Consider the following 18,470-nt stretch of genomic DNA (forward strand, 5'->3'; position numbering starts at 1 on the left):
ACTTGCATCTTCATAAAAAGGCATCTTAGACACTGGGTACACTTGTTAAAATTTAAGTATTTTATTTTGCAGCTTTTCTGCCCAAGTGTTTTCTAAACCGCTGATTGGGTTCCCTTTTGTATAATACATTGCTTTATACAATGAGCCAGAGGGAGAATAAAAAAAAAACCTCAGACCCTGGCAATATTGGTACCTAGCCTCCATAATCTTACCCAACAGTAATGTAGAAATCCTTTAGAAAGTAAAATTGTCATCTGTAAACAGAAGGCATACTCACTGGCCAGTGATAAGCAGCCGTTTGACAGGTGCAACCCATGGCAAAGATTCAGCAGACTGACTATGTAATCTTCTTGAAACCAACCAGCTGCTTGGCATACTGCCCTCATCTCCAGTCAGACTTACAAGTAGTATTTCTGCAGCTGGGAAGAAAGCATAAAACTGTTCTTGGAGTTGAAAGTTGAAGTGATATAAGCTTCGTCTCCCATAGTCCATTTGACTCCACCCAAAAGCACAAGTCCAACACTACCATGAAAAAGATTTTAGATACTCATGCAATGACTTGACGGTTCTTACACAAACTTTAGTCTCAGTGTTTCAATGTCAACCGAGAGGTTTAATGCAGAATAATCTCAGTTAAGTTTATTAAACTTGCTGGTCTAGACATTTTTGCTTACAATACTTGTAGCTATCAATTCACAATGTCATTGTACCAAGAGCATAGACCAAATAACAAGGAAAACAAACTGTTTGGATACTATTCTGCGCTGTCAACAGTACTAAACTTAGTAGCCAATTACATTCTGAGGCAGCATGCGTCGCAAGTACTTTATTGAAATCACAACATTTAATGCCAGGACGTACTGCTTCCAGGAAGAAGTCAGGAACAGAAAAAAAAATATATAGCCAATTCACAATGCATTTACCATGATTTAAGGATTTTCTTTTGGAATGTTTCCTGTACAGTAAAATTACACTTTTATCCTCCCTTAAGCATAACGAAAATCAAATATTCAAGGAACTTTAGAAACGCATTTAGTTAGGATACTCAAGGTCAATGATGTCTGTTGTACACAGGCGGCAGTTGCTGCTGCCACCTAGGATGGTCCGGGGATGCCATTGGAATGTATCTCTGGTGGCCCGGCTGCTGGGGCTGGGGGCCCGGCTGCTGGGGCTTGGACTGGTGGCCCGGCTGCTGGGGCTGGGGCTGGGGCTTGGACTGGTGGCCCGGACGCTGGGGCTTGGACTGGTAGCCCTGGGGATGGGGCTGGGGCTTAGACTGGTGGCCCGGACGCTGGGGCTGGGGCTTGGACTGGTGGCCCGGACGCTGGGGCTGGGGCTTGGACTGGTGGCCCGGACGCTGGGGCTGGGGCTTGGACTGGTGGCCCGGACGCTGGGGCTGGGGCTCGGGCTTGGACTGGTGGCCCGGACGCTGGGGCTTGGACTGGTGGGCCGGACGCTGGGGCTGGGGCTTGGACTGGTGGGCCGGACGCTGGGGCTGGGGCTGGGGCTGGGGCTTGGACTGGTGGCCCTGGGGCTGGGGCTTGGACTGGTGGGGCTGGGGCTGGGGCTTGGACTGGTGGCCCGGACGCTGGGGCTGGGGCTTGGACTGGTAGCCCTGAGGCTGGGGCTTGGACTGGTGGGGCTGGGGCTGGGGCTTGGACTGGTAGCCCGGACGCTGGGGCTGGGACTGGTAGCCCGGACGCTGGGGCTGGGGCTTGGACTGGTGGGGCTGGGGCTTGGACTGGTAGCCCGGACGCTGGTAGCGGTAGCCCGGACGCTGGGGCTGGGACTCGTAGCCCGGACGCTGGGGCTGGGACTCGTAGCCCGGACGCTGGGGCTGGGACTCGTAGCCCGGACGCTGGGACTCGTAGCCCGGACGCTGGGGCTCGTAGCCCGGACGCTGGGGCTTGGACTCGTAGCCCGGACGCTTGGATGGCACAGCAGATTCTAGCTCAGGTTGGGGAACAGAAAGCATCTTAATTCCATAACTTGAAGCAATACCAGACTCAAACACGTTTCCACTCAGAAGTTTGCTCCACATGCCAGTTTTGGATTGAATGGCACCCTGTGCATAAGGGTTATTTTGAGGTGGCTGGGTTACAGGCCTGTAACTAGAAACACTTCCTTTTGGACTGTAACCAGCTACGTGCCTACCAGAAGAAACATGATAACTTCTAGGACCTCCTGCACTCAGTGCAGCAGCTGAACCACCTTTAGTGTAACTGGGTACAGATCTACCCAGAAACCCTTCAGGCTGTGAATGTCTTTCATAACTGGAAGTGGAAGCAGGTTTGAGGCTTCTTGAAAAATCAAAGTGAGGGCTAATGCCACCGGAGCCTCCACTTCTGAAGCCGAGTGCTAGAAAGAGAAAACATTTGAATAAGGTAAAGAAGTTACTCAATTGAACTGCAGTTTGTGTAGCATGAATTCTTACCCTTTGCTTGCTGCCCCAAAGTCAACAGTGAGAGCACAAGCACTCTGAAAAAAAGAACTCAATGTGAATACAAATAAACTAGGCAAGTACAATAATAGATCTTTCAAAATAAAATTAACTTACCTCACACAAAATCCAGAAGACATTTTTTTTGTTTTAAAGTTTAACCCAAACAGCCTGCAAGAAGTGTGCCGCTAACAAAATGACAAACTATTGTTCCAGATTCATGACAGCTTCAAAGACAGTGGCCCTTTTGTAGTGTTGGTGCCTGAGTCACACAATCATCACACTAATGAAGTAATTGGAATCAGGTTGGGACCTCAGCTGAGTCCCCTCTGGCAATCTGGGCAGGTGTTTAAACTTTAGCAAATTTTACACATTTCCACAGTTCAATTCTGTATGCTAAAAGCTTTGCTTTAAATGTCAATTCACCCAAATTGCAACCTTTAGCTGACCGCTCGGCTAATGTCCCCTTACAGATGATGGTTGAAGTTGAAGTAGTTTTGGTTTAATTTGTTGAAGTTTTGAGATTTTCACCTCTTAAATTTCTGCCTCAACCCAAATACAACAGAGGTTATAGAAGAACATCTACAAACAACACTATGAAATTACGAGTTTTATTAAAATATATTCTTAAACATTACAAAGTTCAGAAGTTGGTTGCTGCTCTTAATGTGTTGGTGTCCTTTATGTTGTTCAGATTTATCCCTCACAAGGTTGATCTTAAAAAGGGCAAAGTATTTTGCGATGTTGCATCATATATCTATATTAGTTTGTCATTTAGACACAACTGCACTGTATATAACAGTGTGCTCTTCCACTGATGTTGAGAGACGCTTTGGGACTCTCTACTCTATCTAAAGAACCACTGTATGCTTACTTAAAATCAAGTATGCTCGTGGATCGAAACATGGTTTTGCTTGTTTTGACTGATTGAAAATTGCATATTTTATATTACTGCCTATGATTTTCCAAAGCACATAATCAGACTTTAAATTGATTTACTTCCTCCAGGCAGCCATTGATTTTCTTCACACTATAAAAAGGTGTATGTTGCAGATTTAGGGTGTCAGCGAAGAAAGACACAGCTAAAAAACATTTAAAACATTTTTATTAGCATACATTCATGTTACTGGTTTCACTAAAATGTCATGCAAACACTTTTTCATTTATTAGCACATTACAAAGAAAGAAGCCATGCAGTCATGAAAACAGCAACTCCATTTTTATTTTTTTTTATATCTCACAACTCAAAGCTATATATCCATTTATATAAATCCACATTCAATAATATTTCAACTTCTGCTAAGAATTTTAATACAGAAAAATATATAAAATGATAGAGATGTACGGTGCTTATATTAACGAGCATAACATATGTAGATACTTCAGCCTTTAAACACCAGAAGATATACTGCTGAAGTAGGATGGGAGAAGGAATGAGTCAGATGGGAGGAAAAGTCAAAGATGCACACTAAAATTTAAAAAGAGAAAGAAATTAGAACTTTAAATAAGGAGTAGGAAGATGGAAGAGAGGGTGAAAGTGAATGGAGTGATGGAGGAAAAGATAGAAGTGTGAATGTTGTGAAGGCCCGTTAGCTGAGTTTGAGGCCGAGGCAAAGAGCCAGCTCGTTCTTCTGGATCTTTCCGTCTCCATTGATGTCACAGTGACCCATCAGGGCATCCCTGAACTTGTCCAGGTCTGTGCCACTAATGCTGGGCTGGAGGAGAGGGTTGGGGTTTGGAAGAGTTAACAGAGAAGTCAGAGGTCTCCTGATTGGTAAAAATGTTAAATTAATGACACTGACTGATATCTGATCATTACCAGCTTCTATCAGCTCTGAATATAAAGGTAATGTAACTGCACCTTCACCAGCTCCATCATATCCTTGACAAATCCATCAACTTCAGGACCCTCCAACGCACCTGTCTTACTCTATACACACACACACACACACACACACACACACACACACACACACACACACACACACACACACACACACACACACACACTTCATCATTTCATCCTATTAACGTACCGACGGACGATCTGAAAACATAAGGCCTCCGGCTGCTGCTGTCGCAGCTTCTGTGTCTTTATGTTATTCAGTAAAAAAGTGATGGCTGAAAACCCATCTAAAGCACAGCTCATTAACAACATTTTTTATGTATTGTCATTCAATCAGCATTCATTATTAACACATATTCATAAAGATAATATGTCTTCCCTTTGTAAAAACCTCCTTGCTTCCTCTGGTTTGACAATAAACAAAAAACTAAATTCAAACTTACAACATCATAGTGAGCAAATATCTTCTCAAAGTCTCTCGTCCTGTCTTCCTGAGTGCAAGCCTGAGACCAAACACAAGTAAAATAATGAAACAGTGAGAATTAATTATTAAATATTTACATGAAACATCAGGACTCTAACATGCAACTGCTGAAAGCACAGAATCCATTTAGTAATAAATAGGGAGATTGAGGTGAAAGGGAAGGGGTTATAAGTATTTTCACTAAAATTTCAAATATAAAACAAATTGAATACACTCTTCAAACTTACGTCCATCTTAAACTTCAGTAAGAAGTTCTCTTTCAGGGCCAAAATTCTTGAGACAACAAGAAACAATGTTTTTTATTTAGAAACTAATTTTAAGAGTCAATAGCCAGATTGTTGACTGTATTTTTTAAATAGAAATGTCATTGTAAGAGATGATTTAAATTCAATCAGATGTTGTGTAATGAGAAAATCTAATCTTGGTCAACAATACCTGGCCAGGTCATTCAAATCCAGTCTGCCGTCCCTATTTTTGTCAAACATCTTCATCTACAGGAGGAAAGAAGTCAGAATGGAATTAATCAGAGACAAGAAGATGTCCTCTGTGCTAATTTGTCAACAGTTTAACTGTTACCATGGTGTCAGTGTACTCCTCCAGTTTTTCAGGGGTGATGGACTTCCTGTGTTGGAGGAAGAGGTCCTGGAGGAAGAACTGAAGGGACAAAAAAGACATAAATAAATGCACAGGAATTGTTGGAGACATTGCCTTTTGGAGTCACATGATGTTTAATAAGGCTCGCTGTATGACAGACAAACGTCTAAAGTAGGATGAAATTAAATGCATGCTAATTTTAACATTTTACAAAGATGTAATTGTAGGAGGGGGACACTAGTACCACACAGGGGCATTAGCCAATCTGTATGTTCTTAATAAACATTCAACTGTTAATTTCAGGTATTTACAACTCCAGGAGTTACATAATGTTACGCCAATAACCTAATCGATTCCGTTTTTCAGCGCTACTAGAAATGATGCAGTAAATGTAGTCGATTTCAACCACTTACGGAAAACTCAATTCTCAAACCGGTTTTTAAACAAACAAGTAAGGTTCACTTAGGAACATTCACAACAAGGCATCTATTTATACTTTGCTATGACGGGGAAATACAACAAAACATTTCAATGTACGAAAGACATAAAAAGAAAATACAACATATATTAATATAAGCAATACAAAATAAAGAAAATACGTTATTATATCAGCAAATATTCAAGGCAAACAGACAACTGCAGATTATATAACTGAAAGATATTTTCTATTATTCAAATGTTATGTTAAATGTATTTCATGACCAAAGATAGATAAGTGACTCAACATTTCTGTTTTAATGTTCTGTCTGTAAATCAATAGTCACAAATCCAAGATCCAGATCACCACTGTGATCCAATCAACCATTATCTGTGCTGAGGACCAGAAGGACACAACTCTATGACCAGAGAATGGATTTAAATAGTCTTAAATAGAGTCTGCTGCAGTGCACATGAAAACTCAGCAGTTACCTTGAGCTCAATGGCTGAGATGTAGCCGCTGCTGTCTGAGTCATAGCATCTCCAGATCTACAAACACAAGACACAAATCACTAAAAATGTAATATATATATAAAATATTACATGTACTAAAGTTTTAGTCTAACCTCTGCAATGGTTCAATACAACTGTCAATATAACAATTTTCTGCTTTTCTCTTAAAAGTGTAATATTGGTCCTGAAGGTTGTGCTCAACAGAGTCAAAATGTTTGTATAACTCTGCCTTAATCATCAATCTCAATCTTAGAAATTTTGTCCTGATTTTGTCCACAAGAGATACGGTCACCGAAAATGTTTAGAATCTTTGTCTGGAGACGAAGGTTCACTGCGGATGTTGTTGAAATCGAACCAGTTTTTGAAGGTTGACCGACCATGTCACCATCCATCTGGCATTATAATTAAATGAAGGTTAATAGAGAGGTTAGTGCCAAACCTGTTAATAAACATCATGTCTTCTTTATCTTTACTTGAAATCCAAAACTTTGTTGTATTTTATATTCCCTGAGATTTCCACCATCCTCCTTCATTCCACTCTGATTTTTGATCCTTACCCTCATGAACTCCACGCTATTGTCCAATGGAGTCTCTCTGCGAAACAGAAGTAGGAAGTTCTCATCCTCTGGCAGCATAATGGTGGCCAGCTGGTGAAAAAAGCAACAACATGTAAACACGTAGACTTCTCTAAAAACCTGGACATACCTGGTTTTTAGAGAAGGAAAATAGTTTGTACCTCTTGTATCTGCAGATGTCCGTCAGCTGCGGTGTCATGAGCAGACATGAATCTTTCTCTTAGTCTTATTATTTTGTCCTCATGTATCTCCCCTCTCTGAAAACAGCACAGACTTGATGCTGATTTCATATGTACTAAGGCATTTGTTAACATTTTAAAAACTGAATGATGAAAGTCAGTGTAGTTTGATACTTGTTTATGTGCACACTAATCACATGCACATTTTGGTGCTCCCCAGTGGACGTATCCAATAAAACAGTTGCAGATAGCAATGCACATTGACATACATTGGAAAATTAAAAGCTGTCTTATTTTTTTTTATAGTTAGAAGATTCACTGATCACTCATGGCCAAAAAGATGAAACTGAAAATTTGAAGGTGTTATTTTCGTGTCACTGAAGAAGCTGTATTTTATAATTATTAGCAACAACTAGGTAGACGATAAACTTAAAATACAGCCTCATATTTAATCTCTTTACCTTTATCCCACATTTTTCCAGCATGTGTTGAAAGAAGGCGTGCAGCTCCTTTCCTGTAATGTAACCGTTATCTAAAAACCCAGACAGGCATCTTGTCAAATCAACTGGATAGAACAGCGTACCAGAATGTAGTAGATATTATTATACTTTTACTTTTATTAGGTCAAATTGCTTGTGTGTGGATTCACAGATGACCTTTAGCCTTATAAAAAATAAGCAAGTGAAGCTGCGACAGTATCAACCCCTTTGTAGCTGGATGGTTGTGTTTCTAACGGATTATCTTTTATATTGTCGATTATATTTCTTTAAAAATTCATTATTGATTCATTCATTGTTGAGCTTGTTTTTGCATCACATTCTATATTCTATTAATAATACATATCTATGTCAATGGACTTCATTTTATTCATTACATGGTTCTATATTTGTGACACATTTATAGGTACACTAAATAAAATGAATAAAATGAATAAACTGACACACATATTGATCAGAGCCATTCAAACCCTTCTTACCATCTACGTCAAAATGTTGCCAGATCAGTAAGAAAGCTGCAGCGTCCAGACTGTCCAAGGACAGGCTGTTCATGGTGCTGAAGCCCTACCAGAAGAAAAACAGCAAGACGCACTGCAAGGTCTCAGAGAGATGATCTGCTATCCACTGAAAGAACAAGTATTCTGATTTCAGGAGGAGTATCTCAGCAAAATGAGACTGAAGAGGGATTCAACAGAGAGAGAGAGAGAGAGAGAGAGAGAGAGAGAGAGAGAGAGAGAGAGAGAGAGAGAGAGAGAGAGAGAGAGAGAGACACACAGAGACAGAGAGAGAGAGAGAGAGATACTTTTTAGATTTTTCAAAAACACTTTATTCACATATTTTTTATTTGTACAATTACTTTAAAATAAAGTGCTTAAAAAAAGAAAAAATCTATATATAACCCTTGATCATCACAATTTTTTCCTTTCCTACTTTTTTAATAAAAAAGGGACAAACATGGGTAAAAAATGAACCGCATCGACCCACAATGCCACCGCACTCACGGCTGAGTGCCTCCCTGCCACAACCTCGACAATCAACTCATTCAATCATTCAATAGTCCAACAGCTGTAAAAAGTTCAAAACGCTCTTTAACTAAAAGCAACCTCCCCTCGATAAAATTCTCAACCTCCAGTGAGACTGGAGTAAAAGACTTGGAGAAGAGGAAGCCCACTCCTCCACTGAGAGAAGTGTTGTGGCTTAAAATGACTTCCCACTTCCCACTCTCTCCTCCAGTCTGTCTCATTAAAACTGTCACTGTGCGTTTCTTGTCAAAAAAATGTTTCATCTTTGCAGTTTCATATATTTTCCTTGATTGAAAATTGCTTATTTTATATTACTGTCTATGATTTTCCAAAGCACATAATCAGAATTTAGATTGATTTACTTCCACCAGGCAGCCATTGATTTTGCAGACTTAGGGTGTCAGCGAAGAAAGACACAGCTAAAAGACATTTAAAACTTTTTATTAGCATACTGTTACAGCCACGGCCTTATTTATCTGTGGAGGGGTTATTATGTGGATGTCTGCGCCATTGTTTTCCCTATTAGGTATGCAGATTGGATGTGTGATCCCCGGCCCCTGATTGGCAGCACGCAGGTCTTCTCCTCCCACCTTGGCGAAGACTGGCTGTGATTAGTGTGCACCTGTTCTGGCTCTCCAATCCGAGGCGCACTGGAGATACCGGTGACTACAAATGCCTAGCCAGCTCGACAGTCAGGGCTGCTGGTGTTGTCAGCCATATATATTGTACACGTGTGTATGGATCCTAGATTCGGTTGTATCTTAATGTCATCAGTTAAGTTACATGCTCTGTCAAAGATGCACACTAAAATTTAAAAAGAGAAAGAAATTAGTGATTAGTGATGGAGGAAAAGATAGAAGTGTGAATGTTAGTGAAGGCCCGTGAGCTGAGTTTGAGGCCGAGGCAAAGAGCAGGCTCGTTCTTCTGGATCAAGCTCCAAATCCAAAGTCCAAAATGTCAAGTCCAGCAGCCACTGGTCGTCATTAAGTTGCTTGTTTTCTGCATTTTTATTGACAAGGAGAAACTCCCTTACCTCTGAACAGGGCTCTCAAAATCTCTGCAGGAATTTCCCACTACTAAGTCATCTCACGTCAGTGTGTAGCAAGAGGTCAGAGTAGTTACAGTCAGCCTCCTCCAGATTTGCACGGAACAGCCGTCTTTGAAGAGATCTCGCTCGATTTTCGTTGCCACACCCATTATCTCTTTCATGTTTAGCATTTTTGCACATAATTCTTGTTGGTGTTTTACGCAGTAGTAATTAAGGAAGTTGGGGAAAGCATCGTCCTCCCTGCACTTGGTAATAAATCCATTCAAGTGGCCCACCATTGCGGGCGCAGCGTCGGTGGTGATTGACATCAGTTTACATTATTTTCTTACTAATGTATTAGGGAGCTGGGTTTTCTCGATAAAGGTTTTGAAAGACTGAAAAATGTCCTCTCCCCGCGTCTGTTCTTTCATGAGCAGTAGTGTTAACAGCTCCTCATTTGCAGTCATATCAGTAAACACCATCCGAATAAAAACACACAACTGGGCTGTGTCACTTATGGCCGTAGACTCATCTAATGGCAATGAGAAACACTCAATCCGCATTGTCCTTCCACAGTTGCTGTCATATCGGTCATTACTTCACAACGCTGTGTAACTACTTCTTGAAAGCTTGAAGATATTTCTGGTTTGTTTTTAAAATCCCGAACTAACGAGTCAGTTGCCTCAGCGAAGGCATCTTTTATCATCTCTCCATCTTGAAGGACTTCTTAATGATGGCGTGACTCACCCGGAACGATGCTTCGGTGGATGCCTTTGCCTTTAGATGTGTCAAACATGATTGCTGTCAGATTAACTGCGATTTTAGTTCCCTTCCTCATCTCGCTTTGAGGGAAGTCAGTGTCGTAGTTTTTATGAACAGTTCGAAAGTGCCTGTCCACATTTCCATTTTTTGGAATAGCAATGATAGAGCGACAGATCAGACAAACGTCAAATGTGACATGGTAAAAAAAAAACAGACCTCCCATTCTGCATGGAAGTGGTATGTTTTTGGCTTCTTACTTGGTCCAGCTCCCCCACTCATTTTGTATATCCCTTCTTTGGTAGATATAAATTGGCAGGCTAACAGTTTGAGTGTGCAAATTATAGTTGGTTCAAATCAATATCGTGTAGCCTTAGTATAGAAACTGTACTTACCTCCAGAATTTAGTGTTTGAGCTTAGCTCTAGCTCACATGGAGTGCGAAGTCATAATAACATTAAGAATGAACATAAGAGAAATAGCACTGAAACCACCAATGTCGGTCTATCAGTCTATAGTTTATCCATTCAGTGCTGGTAGATTCTCTGCAGATGCAGACACCCCCCCCCCCCCCCCCACAGTGTTTTGGGGAACTTGATTTGTGTATAAAATGGGTGAAATAATGCAAATAGAAACAGTACAACCATATTACAGAGTCAAAGCATAACTTTTATTTTGCCTATATTTCATAGCAACTGTAGCGAGGCAACAACAGGTACCCTGCCAAAAATCAAACGAGGCACATCTTAACACTACGCCACCAGGATGCCCAATATGTACATTTACTGTGACTGAGCATTTGAGTTTTGCCCTTACAGTATTAATATGCCACAATTCTTTATCCTCACTTAAGCATGACAATGAACATTAAATATTTCCATTCTTAAGGAACACATTTAAGTTAGACCAACTGAGTTAGGATACCCAAGGTCAATGATGTCTGTTGTACACAGGCACCAGTTGCTGCTGCCACGTGGGCTGGTACGGGGATGCCATTGAAACTGGTCTCGAACTTCTTAGATCAACATTCATTGGTGGGTTTGAGTCAGACGCAACACTTCATTGCAAAGGAATGTTCCATATGCCAGCGCTTTGGAGCACCTGCTACTGGGGCCTGGACTGGTAGCCCCACTGCTGGTAGCCCGGCTGCTGGGGCCTGGACTGGTAGCCCGGCTGCTGGTAGCCCCGCTGCTGGGGCCTGGACTGGTAGCCCGGCTGCTGGTAGCCCCGCTGCTGGGGCCTGGACTGGTAGCCCGGCTGCTGGTAGCCCGGCTGCTGGGGCCTGGACTGGTAGCCCGGCTGCTGGGGCCTGGACTGGTAGCCCGGCTGCTGGGGCCTGGACTGGTAGCCCGGCTGCTGGGGCCTGGACTGGTAGCCCGGCTGCTGGGGCCTGGACTGGTAGCCCGGCTGCTGGGGCCTGGACTGGTAGCCCGGCTGCTGGGGCCTGGACTGGTAGCCCGGCTGCTGGGGCCTGGACTGGTAGCCCGGCTGCTGGGGCCTGGACTGGTAGCCCGGCTGCTGGGGCCTGGACTGGTAGCCCGGCTGCTGGGGCCCGGACTGGTAGCCCGGCTGCTGGGGCCCGGACTGGTAGCCCGGCTGCTGGGGCCTGGACTGGTAGCAGTCTCTGCATAGCGGCATTGCAGTGTCAACCTCAGGTTGGGGAACAGAAGAAATACCCAACTGAAGAGAGTTCTCAGTCAGAGGTATACTCCACATGGCAGCTTTGGCTTGAAGGACACCCTGTGCATTAGGGTTAGCTTGAGGTGGCTGGTTTGCTTTGGTGTTCTGAATAATCGGTGGGCCAGGACTGTAACTAGAAACACTTCCCACTGGACTGTAACCATCTACTTGCCTACTAAAATAACCTCCTGCACTCGGTGCAGCAGCTGCCTTCTGGTTTGCAGATAAACCACCTTTAGTGTAACTGGGTCCAGATCTATCCAGAAACCCTTCAGGCTGTGCATGCCTTTCATAACTGGAAGTGAAGCCGAGTGCTAGAAAGAGAAAACATTTGAACAGGTCAGTCTTGTAAAGAAGTTACTAAATTGAACTGCAGTTTGTGTAGCATCAATTCTTACCCTTTGCTTGCTGCCCCAAAATCAACAGTGAGAGCACAAGCACTCTGAAAAAAGAACTCAATGTGAATAAAAATACACCAGGTAAGTACAATAATATATATCTTCCAAAATAAAAGTAACTTACCTCACAAAAAATCCAGAAGACATTTTTTGTTTTAAAGTTCAAACCAAACAGCCTGCAAGAAGTGTGCTGCTAGCAAAATGACTATTGTTCCAGATTCATGACAGCTTCAAAGACAGTGGCCCTTTTGTAGTGTTGGTGCCTGAGTCACACAATCATCACACTAATGAAGTAATTGGAATCAGGTTGGGACCTCAGCTGAGTCCTCTCTGGCAACCTGGCCAGGTGTTTAAACTTTAGCAAATTTTACACATTTCTAGTTCACTTCTGTATGCTAAAAGCTTTGCTTTAAATGTCAATTCACCCAAATTACAACCTTTAGCTGACCGCTAGGCTAATGTCCCCTTACAGATGATGGTTGAAGTTGAAGTAGTTTTGGTTTAATTTGTTGAAGTTTTGAGATTTTCACCTCTTAAATTGTAGCCTCAACCCAAATACAACAGAGGTTATAGAAGAACATCTACAAACAACACTATGAAATTACGAGTTTTATTAAAATATATTTTAAACATTACAAAGTTCAGAAGTTGGTTGCTGCTCTTAATGTGTTGGTGTCCTTTATGTTGTTCAGATTTATCCCTCACAAGGTTGAGCTTAAAAAGGGCAAAGTATTTTGCGATGTTGCATCATATATCTATATTAGTTTGTCATTTAGACACAACTGCACTGTATATAACAGTGTGCTCTTCCACTGATGTTGAGAGATGCTTTGGGACTCTCTACTCTATCTAAAGAACCACTGTATACTTACTTAAAATCAAGTATGCTTGTGGATCGAAACATGGTTTTGCTTGTTTTGACATATTGCATATTTTATATTAATGCCTATGATTTTCCAAAGCACATAATCAGACTTTAAATTGATTTACTTCCTCCAGGCAGCCATTGATTTTCAGGACCCTATAAAAAGGTGTATGTTGCGAAGAAAGAACCAGCTAAAAAACATTTTTATTAGCATACATTCATGTTACTGGTTTCACTAAAATGTCATGCAAACACTTTTTCATTTATTAGCACATTACAAAGAAAGAAGCCATGCAGTCATGAAAACAGCAACTCCATTTTTATTTTTTTTTATATCTCACAACTCAAAGCTATATTTCCATTTATATAAATCCACATTCAATAATATTTCAACTTCTGCTAAGAATTTTAATACAGAAAAATATATAAAATGATAGAGATGTACGGTGCTTATATTAACGAGCATAACATATGTAGATACTTCAGCCTTTAAACACCAGAAGATATACTGCTGAAGTAGGATGGGAGAAGGAATGAGTCAGATGGGAGGAAAAGTCAAAGATGCACACTAAAATTTAAAAAGAGAAAGAAATTAGAACTTTAAATAAGGAGTAGGAAGATGGAGGAGAGGATGAAAGTGAATGGAGTGATGGAGGAAAAGATAGAAGTGTGAATGTTGTGAAGGCCCGTTAGCTGAGTTTGAGGCCGAGGCAAAGAGCCAGCTCGTTCTTCTGGATCTTTCCGTCTCCATTGATGTCACAGACACCCATCAGAATATCTGATCATTACCAGTTTCTACCAGCTCTGAATATAAAGGTAATGTAACTGCACCTTCACCAGCTCCATCATATCCTTGACAAATCCATCAACTTCAGGACCCTCCAACGCACCTGTCTTACTCTATACACACAAAATATACATAAAATATTACATGTACTAAATTTTTAGTCTAACCTCTGCAATGGTTAAATTAAATGAAAGGAATAAAAAAGAGAGGTAAGTGCCAAACCTGTTAATAAACATAATTTCTTCGTTATCTCTAATTGAAATCAATATTATATGTTGACCTTTGACCCTTACCCTCATGAGCTCCACGCTACTGTCCAATGGCGTCTCTCTGCGAAACTGAAGCAGGAAGTTCTCATCCTCTGGCAGCATTATGGTGGCCAACTGGTGAAAAAAATATATGAACATGTTAATAAGTAGACTTTTCTAAAAACCCGGACACATGTCAGAGGAAAAGGGTTTCTTCCAGCGTTTTGGGCATCTGTAGCTCAGGAGGTAGAGTGCTCGTCCAGTGGTCAGAAGGTCAGTGTTTAAATTCCCACCCCCTGCACTCAGCATGTCGAATTGTCCTTGGGCAAGATACTGAACCCCAATATGCTGTCTGTATAGTAAAAAAAAAAGAAAATGACTACATTTCTTTTTAATATACTACTTATTTATTTAGTTTACTTTCTTTCTTTATCTTTACTATTGCTGTCTTTGTGCTTCTGCAACAATCAAGTGTCCTCCCTAGGGACTGTTTCACAGTTTACAGAGGGCTTTTGCCTGAGCTAATTCATGTTTTGCTAACTATAGCGTGTCTGCTCTGTGTTGTATGTGTATATTATATATATATATATATATATATATATATATATATATATATATATATATATATATATATATATATATATATATGTGTGTGTGTAAATGTATACATACATATTCTTTTCTGGTATCCCAAATCGTGGTATATTTCAAAATATGGCTCTGATAGTTTTCCCGGCACAGATAGGGAAACTTGGCATGATTGCGAATGCCATTTCATACCTTTTTTATTCTGCTATTCCACTCGTATATATCAACACTATGATTAACGTACTGTAAATTCTCTTATTCTGTCTAATTTTTGCGTTTTTGCAGTGAAGCACTTTGGGTTGCAATTCTTGTATGAATACAAATAAAGCTTATTATTATTATTATTATTATTATTATTATTATTATTATTATTATTATTATTATTATTATTATTATTATTATTATTATTATTATTATTATTATTATTATATATTTTGCTAACATTACATTATGTTACAGTTCATTTAGCTGAAAACGTCTGCTATATGTGTTGAAAATACTTCAATAATAAAATCAAAGTCAAACACTATGAATATACTCTTTATTAATATAATACTCCCTCCTTTTGAGACATGGTCAATACCGTGTCTCAAAACACATGCACATTGATATCAGCTGCTTAGTAGCACTAAGTTCTTCTCTGGTCAAGTACTCTTTCAAAAGTCGTCTTTGTCTTGTCTGCAAATATTCTTTTTCTTACTTTGTAGCTGCATTCTGCACCTCTTTCAATATCTTGCTGTCTATGTGTTCTGGTGTGTCTGTCTTCTCATTCACATATTGTTGCTTACTGTCTCTGGATCAGTTCTTTTCGTATGTGTCCGCATTTACATAAAGCAATAGACTTTAGTAGCTGTACTGCCTCTAATAGATCTTCTATTAGAGTGTGATGTTTAATAGGTTTGTTAGTTGATGTTACCATACCTCTATTCTGTCCCTGTTGAGCAAACACATGTAATGTTGAAAATACATAGTTACTGTCAGTGTAAATATTTACAACAACTTTGTCTTCTTTAATCTGCATGCCACTGTCAATGCCAGTTGAAGGGCCACAGGGGCCCATTGTTGATCTCATACTTTTAAAATAAGGTCCTGATAGTTTAAAACATTTACAAGAATGGTGTGCCAATATTATTTTATACTATTTTAATTCAGCTATTTTATCTGCTATTTTAGATTACTTTAATTCTGGCTATTTAATTTCTTCTATTTTATACTATTTTAATTACCTGCTATTGTATCTGCTATTTTATACTATTTTAATTGCCTGCTATTTTATCTGCTATTTTATACTATTTTAATTCTGATATTGTTCTAATGGTACTTCAGACTCATTTACATCAACACTGTGATTATTGTACTGTAAATGCTCTGATTCTGTCTAATCTTGTACTAATTGTTATGTTTTTGCTGTGAAGCACTTTGGGCTGTAATTCTTCTATGAAAGGTGATAAATAAAGCTTATTATTATTATTATTATTATTATTATTATTATTATTATTATTATTATTATTATTATTATTATTATTATTATTATTATTATTATTATTATTATTATTAGGTGCTTGTAATAAAGTGTTCTTCCTCTCCTCATCAAGTGCTCTGCCTGATTGTGAAATGTTGTAACCCAAATACTTTACTATTGATTTGAACAATTGTAGTTTATTATTGCTAACGTTGTGTCCTTGCTGACATAAAAATGCTAACAAAGCATTTTACAATTCTGTTCTGCTTTTGTGCAAATCAAAACGTAGAATAATATCTGGAGGGAATTTCTAGGAGGGTCAAATTTTGCTAGATTATCTGATCTTGTCTGAGAAAAGATATTAAGGCTCTCACAATATCCTTATGGTATTCTTGTGTAAGTGCACTTATTTCCCTCATATTGGAAAGTAAACTAAAACTGACTTTCTTTTTCCACTTGGCTGGAAAAGAATGCGTTTGCTAAATCTATTACTAACAATAATTTGCTCTCTGGAGCCATGTTATTTAAAAATGTGAATGTATCTGGGACTGTGGATGCTCTTGGTACTACAGCCTTATTTAGCACCTGTAAATCTGGTACCATTCTCCATCCTGTAGATGGTGCTGTTTTCCTTACTGGAAATAATAGTGTGTTGCAAGGTTTGTTGCATACATTCAATGATTACTCCTGACACAATTAAACCTTCACTATTGATCTAATTCTCTCAGACGCTTCTTACTTAATCAGATTCCGTCTCAAATACGGTCTGATGCTAAAGTCTTCTAACTATTTTCTCTAAACGTATTCTACCGTTCTATTTTACACTCTTTATTCTGATTATTCTATGGCATCGTTCTGTTCTAATCACTGCCTTGCAGGCTCCGGAATTACACAAAAAGTCTACATATCTGTCTTCCACACACACATTGAACCACGGTCTCTCTTAAAATAGGAGGCACATGTCTACACTCTTCAGTTCTAACAGTTCTGACTCTTTTAATTGGCTCTTTGATAGTGTGTGTGAATGCAGATATATACGACCTGAGTTGTTGTGTTCGTAGCTCCCTTTACTTGTGGATACAAATGATTTATCTTTAAATCATTATTTTCTTGTTCTAATAACTTTTCCTTCTCTTCTCTCAACTCCTTTCTTTCTCTTAATGCTTCACTTTCTTTTTCTTCATTTAATCTTTTCTTTCTCTCCTTCTTCACCATCTTGTCCTTTCTTCATGTTCAATGAACCCAGCTCTTGCTTCAGGCCTGGCATATTTCACTTTATTTCTCTTTCTTTCCCTTCACCTTTTCCTCAATGCTGAAGCCTCTCATAGTTGGTTAAACCATTTCTATTATAATAGTGCTCTGATAAGAATTGGTTAAAGGGGGTAACACCTCCTATTGTCTTTGCTGCTTGTAAAGGAATTTTACACCTCTCGTAAAAATGGAGGATGGTGTGGCAGCAACTGCAGGACCCCAATTTCACATTCATTCACAGTCAAACATCCTTTAAAAATCCTACTTTTTCATTCTGTCATATTCTCCATTCTCAGAATTCAACACTGCTTTTCTTACTTTGAGCAAGTTCAGTGGAGGCTTTCAGTCTTTTTAACATTCTTTCTTTAAACTCCACTGTGGATTCAGGCTTGACTGGCTTTGGGTCTACTTTGTAAGCCATTAGTTTACTCTATTTCTAAATGATATGTCCCTTGTGTGTTTCTGCCCACCAGATGGCTGTATTTGAGTTACTTCTAGAATATTTATCTTTTAAGATGGCAGATTTCAAAATGGCAGTTCCTTTGTTCAACATGTGCCTTTTTTCCTTCTCCTCAGTCAGGAAAACCCTCAGACCCTGTTTTAGCTACGCTGTGGGTCTCATTTATATACCACTTTTTCGTTCTACTATTTCCACCTCAAATGCTCCAGAGTAAGTCATGAGCAGAGAATACATTCAGTATATAATATTATATATACATAAATACATATAGTAATTGACTATTACAAATTGTAGTAAATCAAATACATAGTAATACATTCAAGAGTTAATTATATCACAAAACTCAGGACGCATAATAAAAGTGTCTGTAAACATTATA

General features: G+C 39.6%; 2 protein-coding genes across 6 annotated transcripts; both read right to left on the reverse strand.

Moving 5' to 3' along the window:
- Nucleotides 1-811: 811 nt before the first annotated feature.
- Nucleotides 812-12,692, reverse strand: LOC115015578 (activating signal cointegrator 1 complex subunit 2 homolog). Of its 3 annotated transcripts, none has more exons than XM_029443031.1 (4): nucleotides 12,555-12,692; nucleotides 2,435-2,478; nucleotides 1,888-2,358; nucleotides 812-1,443 (listed from the first exon to the last, which is right to left on the reverse strand). In XM_029443031.1, exons 1-4 carry the CDS (start codon nucleotides 12,575-12,577, stop codon nucleotides 1,052-1,054), a joined length of 930 nt encoding a protein of 309 aa, XP_029298891.1. In that variant the 5' UTR covers nucleotides 12,578-12,692; the 3' UTR covers nucleotides 812-1,051. The 3 variants fall into 3 exon arrangements, with proteins under 3 accessions (XP_029298891.1, XP_029298892.1, XP_029298890.1); XM_029443032.1 differs by lacking the exon at nucleotides 12,555-12,692 and adding an exon at nucleotides 2,558-2,692 and having other exon boundaries at nucleotides 1,888-1,947; XM_029443030.1 differs by lacking the exon at nucleotides 12,555-12,692 and adding an exon at nucleotides 2,558-2,692.
- Nucleotides 3,709-8,183, reverse strand: LOC115015580 (secretagogin-like). Of its 3 annotated transcripts, none has more exons than XM_029443033.1 (11): nucleotides 8,025-8,183; nucleotides 7,510-7,580; nucleotides 7,031-7,126; nucleotides 6,852-6,941; nucleotides 6,274-6,330; nucleotides 5,347-5,424; nucleotides 5,206-5,261; nucleotides 4,998-5,043; nucleotides 4,730-4,789; nucleotides 4,302-4,370; nucleotides 3,709-4,155 (listed from the first exon to the last, which is right to left on the reverse strand). In XM_029443033.1, the coding sequence occupies exons 1-11, from the start codon at nucleotides 8,095-8,097 to the stop codon at nucleotides 4,030-4,032; spliced, it is 822 nt and encodes a 273-aa protein (XP_029298893.1). In that variant the 5' UTR covers nucleotides 8,098-8,183; the 3' UTR covers nucleotides 3,709-4,029. The 3 variants fall into 3 exon arrangements, with proteins under 3 accessions (XP_029298893.1, XP_029298894.1, XP_029298895.1); XM_029443034.1 differs by having other exon boundaries at nucleotides 4,016-4,155; nucleotides 7,510-7,562; XM_029443035.1 differs by lacking the exon at nucleotides 7,510-7,580 and having other exon boundaries at nucleotides 4,016-4,155; nucleotides 8,025-8,161.
- Nucleotides 12,693-18,470: the final 5,778 nt, after the last annotated feature.

This window comes from Cottoperca gobio, chromosome 11, assembly GCF_900634415.1.
Source record: "Cottoperca gobio chromosome 11, fCotGob3.1, whole genome shotgun sequence".
NCBI lineage: Eukaryota > Metazoa > Chordata > Actinopteri > Perciformes > Bovichtidae > Cottoperca > Cottoperca gobio.